A 6,121-nucleotide genomic window follows, 5' to 3' on the forward strand; every position below is an offset into this window, starting at 1 on the left:
AATAGAAAGCAATCCAAAAACCACCATACGAACTCACGTCACGAGTACTCGTAGTCACGACCAGCTTCAGACTTTCGCAGCAGCCGCATCCAGGGGGTCACTCTATATATTATTATGACGAAAAACTATGTTTCGGCTTAGACTAATATTATCCTATGGTTTCGGTGATCCTGTGCGAGCCACGACTTTGTATTAAACGTGCCGATTGCACGACATCTCTTGTTCGTTCGTTTTTCGTCAGTATAGAGTGACCCTCCCGTATCCGAAAGACGATTTTTTATTTTATTTTAAAAGGCGATTTTGTAGGTTATCCTTTCTTTCTTGGCTAGTAGGTAGATTCCTACCTTTCTTCCCTAGTTTTGAAACTGCATTTCATGAAAAATTCTTGAAGTCGTTAACCATTCCAAAATTGCCCTATTTTGCGCTCTTGTTCCCTAGTTCTGTTTAGTGTAAAATTTAGATTTAATAATTTAGGCAGGTACGGGTAGGTACATTATTATTTATCTATGTAGACTATGTATCTATCTACCTTATTGGGTAAATAATACCTACCTACCAAAGTTACAACTGTATAATTTTAATTTCTGCACTTTTAAAATGTTGGTTCCCAATTATGCCCAGATCTGCCCTATCTACGAGTTAAATAATTTTTTTCAAAAAATATTTTAAAATACCTTTTGTATCTTATTTTAAATTTAGTTATATCATAAAGTAGGCTACCCACCTAACCTGAGACCTACAATCTAAAATGTGGTAATAATGTCATAGATCCATAAATATTATTTTTATTTAGTACTTATCTTCTTCTTATAGTGCCTCTCCACTACTGGAGGTTGGCGTTTAGTAATTATTTAGTAAGTACCTACCTACCTATCTATTGAAATTCACACTTTTAGTAGCCAGATTAAAAAATATAAGTACTTAAATGATAAACAAAAGAGAACAAAATTCGAAATTCATCCGTTTTCTAACGACAGTTTCTAATTTCCCAGACGCGAAGTAGAATGCTTCTGAATTTAAATTTCATACTCGGAATGCCGACGACCGGTCGCCCTTGTAATAGTTCGTGCTGTTATCAAACAACCAGAATAGTTTGACATCTGTCAGTTGTGGCGGTTTCTTCTTCGCGGCTTGCGTTAGTTGAGCTGCGGGGGCAGGGGGAGGTCTTGGTGTGTTGGTCGAAGTCTTCGGCAAGTGCAGCGGGAACGAAAATACGCCGCGCTGAGTTGTTTTGCCGCCTTATCACTGGCGCCAAAGAGTAGGTACAGATTTGAATGGGGAATACTGCCTATGTGATTACTAGCTCTGAGAGCTCATGGAAAAAAAATATTGAATTATTTTGAATGACATAACTATAAACTTAAAAGTATAAATTATACCATAGTGTAGCCCAGGAGATTAATTCAAATAAAAAACTACTAAACTGCACTCACAATCAAAACATATGAATATTAATGCAAACCTAATGTATTCATATAACTACAGACACACTATTGCAAAAATATACAGTTATAGTTGTAGAAAAGGGGAGGGCAACCAGTGCCCATTCGCCACTGCGATCTAAAAGATCTATTGTGACTCCCCTTGCCTAGTCAAATCTCACTATCCAGGTCCAGTCCTTTTATAATCCTGACGATCTTACCGGTAGGGTGAGACCTGACATCTATGGGGGCTAATTTGTAGCTGGCCAAGATTCTGTTTATCATGTGAATGATGGCCTCACATTCACAGAGAATATGCATGGGCGTTTCGTCCTTCTAGATATAGGTAAAGTACCTGAGTAATATCTGACACCTCAAAAAAATTAAGAGTCATTCTGAACAACTTCTGTTGTAAGACTTTTTGAAATTGGTCAAAAATTTTTTACACCCCACAGTAAAATCTACCGTGCCCCTGACCCGCAGTGTTTCTATGTAAATCCTTTTTTTCCCATTTTAATTTTTTCCAGTCGTGTCTGCAATTGATATTATACGTATAATTTATATTCTAACCACAACAACATCAACCAAGATGTAACATACATACATAAATAATCTGATTTTATGCAGCTTCTGCACTTACTCTTCTATGACCGGGGCGGCGAGGGGAATGCGGGGCAAAGGCGGGTTCTCGGTCTGACAACTTAAAAATGCCGCCGCAGAGCCTCCGAATCGATACGACGCGCGTCACGTGCTGGCGACCGCGACCAATCGGCGGCCGGCATGCGAGCGGGGGGCGGGGCGGGCGGGCACTCTCGTCAGTACACGAGGAGACACCACACGCGACGGACGTTCGCCACTCGCGCTCGCAAACATACGAGTTTCACCGAGAACCGGTCCTGACCCGTATGCCGCGCCCTGGACTGTTCGTGACATGTTATAGTGCAGTGTCGTCATGAGTGCTTGGACGGAGGAGGTGCACGCGTGGCGCGACGACCGGCTGGGTCTCACGGAGCTGCCCGGCTCGGCGAGGAGGAAACATCGCTCGGCGCCCTACAGACTGCACCGGCCGCACTTGCCAGCTGTCTCGCAGGTGCCCGAGCCGCCGCCGGAGCCCGAGGGGACGCATGTCTCCCGCCTCTACCCAGAGATACTGGCGCTGATCTTCGAACGACTGCCAGTGAGGGACCGAGGACGCGCGGCCCAGGTCTGCCGCTCTTGGAGAGACGCTGCCGACAGAAGATCCGTCTGGAGAGGAGTTGAAGCTGCCTTGCATCTCAGAAGACCAGCTCCAGTCTTGTTCGCGTCGCTAGCGAGACGAGGGGTACGGAGACTGCAGGTTTTGTCTCTCCGCAGAGGACTGAGGGACGCCGTTGCCGCTCTTCCAGGATTAGAGTCATTATCATTAAGTGGATGCTACAGTGTCACCGACGCCGCTCTCGCGAGTGCATTCGCCGCGGAGCTTCCAGCTTTAAGACGCTTAGATTTATCATTATGTAAACAAGTCACGGACTCTTCCCTCGGTAGGATAGCTCAATCCTTGAAAAACTTGGAGGAGTTGGAATTGGGAGGTTGCTGCAATGTAACAGACACTGGTTTATTGCTCATAGCGTGGGGGCTAAGAAAACTCCGCAGACTGAATTTGAGATCATGCTGGCACGTGAATGATGCAGGTATAGCGCACCTGTGCGGCGGGGGAGAGGCGAGAGGCACCCCAGAATTAGAACATTTAGGACTACAAGATTGCCAAAGGTTAACAGACGAAGCACTCCGGCACGCCGCTACTGGGCTTCCAAAACTACACTCTATCAACTTGTCATTCTGCGTTGCAGTCACTGACGCCGGTTTGAGACATCTGGCGAGGCTTCCACTTTTAGAAGATGTAAATTTAAGGGCATGCGATGGAGTTTCAGACAATGGAGTAGCGCATTTAGCCGAGAGCGGCAGATTGAGGGCACTCGATGTGTCGTTCTGTGACAAAGTGGGGGACGAGGCGTTATCGCACGCGACTCTTGGCCTCTCCGGGCTGCGATCCTTATCTCTCAGCGCATGTCGACTCACCGACGAGGGCTTGGAAAGAGTAGCAAGGTTATCTCAATTAGAAACTCTAAATATAGGCCAATGTACCCGCGTCACTGATAGAGGACTGCGCGCTTTGGGAGAGGGCCTCCTCAATCTGAAGGCTATAGATTTGTACGGCTGCACTAGCATCACGCCCCAGGGCTTGGACCATATCGTGAAGTTGCCGCGGCTCAGTGTGCTCAACCTCGGTCTGTGGCATGTGCGGTGACCACACAAGCTCCACTAGTGTGTGTCAGAGTGCGTGTGTGTGCGCGGGCGGCCATGTTGAATACAGAGTGAAGGAGCTGACTCAAGGTTGTATACTCTGGACCTTTGCTTGACTGTGTAACAATTAACCAACTTATATCTAAACTATAGGATACGGGGTCGCTTTTTGATGATTGTTCTGTTATAAAGTGTCATGTTTGATGGATTGCAGTTTCTGTTGGAATTCCAGATTGTCAGATTGAGTTTTGGTTTATATTTTTACAGTTAAGTTTGGATAAAAGTCACCCCAAAGCCTAGTCGCAAATGTAAAGCCAGACCTTATTTAATGTTCATTTTATATTCAGTAAGCAATACTCGGGAAGTTGGTATTCAAGTTTGTGTTGTAACGTCCTAATGACGTGTTTGAGCGTGGACAGAATTGCCATATTTTGAAATTGTATTTTAATAAACTAGGTCTGGTTTTTCGCTTAGAGATTGCTCCATTAATTAATTACTTAGATAGGCATTTAGTTATTCTTCAAATTGATGTTTTCGGTTCGATCTGATGTGCTTTTAGTGGCAAAGTGGATTGTTGATAGGTTTTTAACGAATTTTTTAGGCAAACGCCAAATTTTAGGAGGCAGATTAATGATAAGGCAATTAATCTTATCTGTATACGAAGTGATAAAAGACAAGAATGAAAATATAGTGTATTTTTATGTTGAAGAAATAATAATTATTGTCGCACGAAAAATATTGTAATAATTATAATTATCATGTAACTATCCTTGCAGTGTATGTTTTCGAAGAATGTTTAATTTCTGCGCTTATAAACACAAAAGCCAGAGGGAAGCCGTTTATGATTTCTGTTATTTTAATATGATATCATTGGATATCTCACAAGACATTGATTGTTAATTATAGATAGGTACTTAGTTTCAATACCCAAGCATTAGATATTATTGGTTATGTAGCAAATATCTCAATTTTAGTCGTTCTAATTGTAATTGATTTTTGTTAAGAAACTCCCAATTTTACATGGATCTCGTTTATACGTAGTTTTGATATTATAATTTAGTTATTTTTATACTGCTTAGTGTTTTTTATTGTGATTGTGAAGCACACAGGTCGAATGAGGGAACGGAACGTTGTATACTTGAATGATACGTTGTTTTTGTACAAAACGAAAATGTATTATAGGAATGTATTAAAAGTCATTGTTTAGTTACAAATGATCAAACAAAGTAATTTCATTTACACCCCCTCCTTATAATACCTACTTGTTCATTAATGAGCTTGGTATTGCATTATTATGAATATCTAGCTCATGGATACTTCCAATAGAGATGTAATTAATAAATATAATAATTGAATAAAACAATTGAAATCAAAACAATATCACAATTATTCATATTTATAACACCTAAGTATAACTTGATACACCTACATGTTTAAAAAATATAATGAAAATATTGGGTGCCAAATGCATGTCATGTTACTCAATAAACATTGACTAACTTTAAAATACAAATATAAATTCAAGGTAGGATGCTCAGGTAGCAACAGAAATTGTTAAGAGAGAAACAAAAATATGTAAGAACCACGTGCACGAAAGAGACGACTATAATAAGGAAAATTACAGTTCTAAGAACCATTGAAAAAGGTAGAAACCAGAGCTAAAGCATCACTGAGTCAGGTAAATAATCTGTTTTAGTTAGAAACGATACCATCAGAATGGGTCCATCCAGTGAATTGAATGTTATAGTTTGATTATGGACCCAATGACTTATTTAAGTTATATGAAATTACATCAAAATTGCTGTACCTAGTACTTACTTAATTCAAGTATCCAACTTTATTTATAAGTGCTTTAATCGGATTATAAAAAAAAAAAAAAAAATTGTTATACCTGCACCACACCAAAAAGAAAGGTTTTAGGAATCATTATGGCCATAAAGTTGTATAGTTATTTAGTGCCAATTACAAATTATGAATGGGGAAAGTCATATTGGCAAAAAAAAACAAATATACAGTCATGGAGTACAATCGTATAAAAAAAAGCTTGAAATTCCGAAATTATTTTATATTGAAAATGTTTCCTCTTTCTTACTTAGTAGACAACAAATTGGTACAAACTAGTTATTTTGATTGAGTATTTTTCGCGTGGCTTAAACCTACTCAGCGACGGTTTATATTAAATTGTTTTCGCTGGTACGCATCTCTTTTGCTTACTATACATTTAGTAAAAAAAGTGCAACTTTCTTTAATTGGGGCAACCAAAAACATCATTGACACGGTTTTCACAATACAGTAAGTAAGTACGATGAATCTTCTCACATAAAATTTCAATAAGACTACTAAGACAATGAACTCGCATACAATTTACATAATAAATGAATTTCTTATTCACAAAGTAGGTACACGATTATAATATT

General features: G+C 40.0%; 1 protein-coding gene across 1 annotated transcript; it reads left to right on the forward strand.

Annotated features, from left to right (window-relative positions):
- Positions 1–2,186: 2,186 nt before the first annotated feature.
- LOC105386007 (F-box/LRR-repeat protein 14) lies at positions 2,187–4,926 on the forward strand. The gene has a single exon (XM_011556484.3). It carries the CDS (start codon positions 2,374–2,376, stop codon positions 3,706–3,708), a length of 1,335 nt encoding a protein of 444 aa, XP_011554786.1. The 5' UTR covers positions 2,187–2,373; the 3' UTR covers positions 3,709–4,926.
- The last annotated feature ends 1,195 nt before the right edge of the window (positions 4,927–6,121 follow it).

Source organism: Plutella xylostella, chromosome 28 (assembly GCF_932276165.1).
Source record: "Plutella xylostella chromosome 28, ilPluXylo3.1, whole genome shotgun sequence".
Classification (NCBI taxonomy): domain Eukaryota; kingdom Metazoa; phylum Arthropoda; class Insecta; order Lepidoptera; family Plutellidae; genus Plutella; species Plutella xylostella.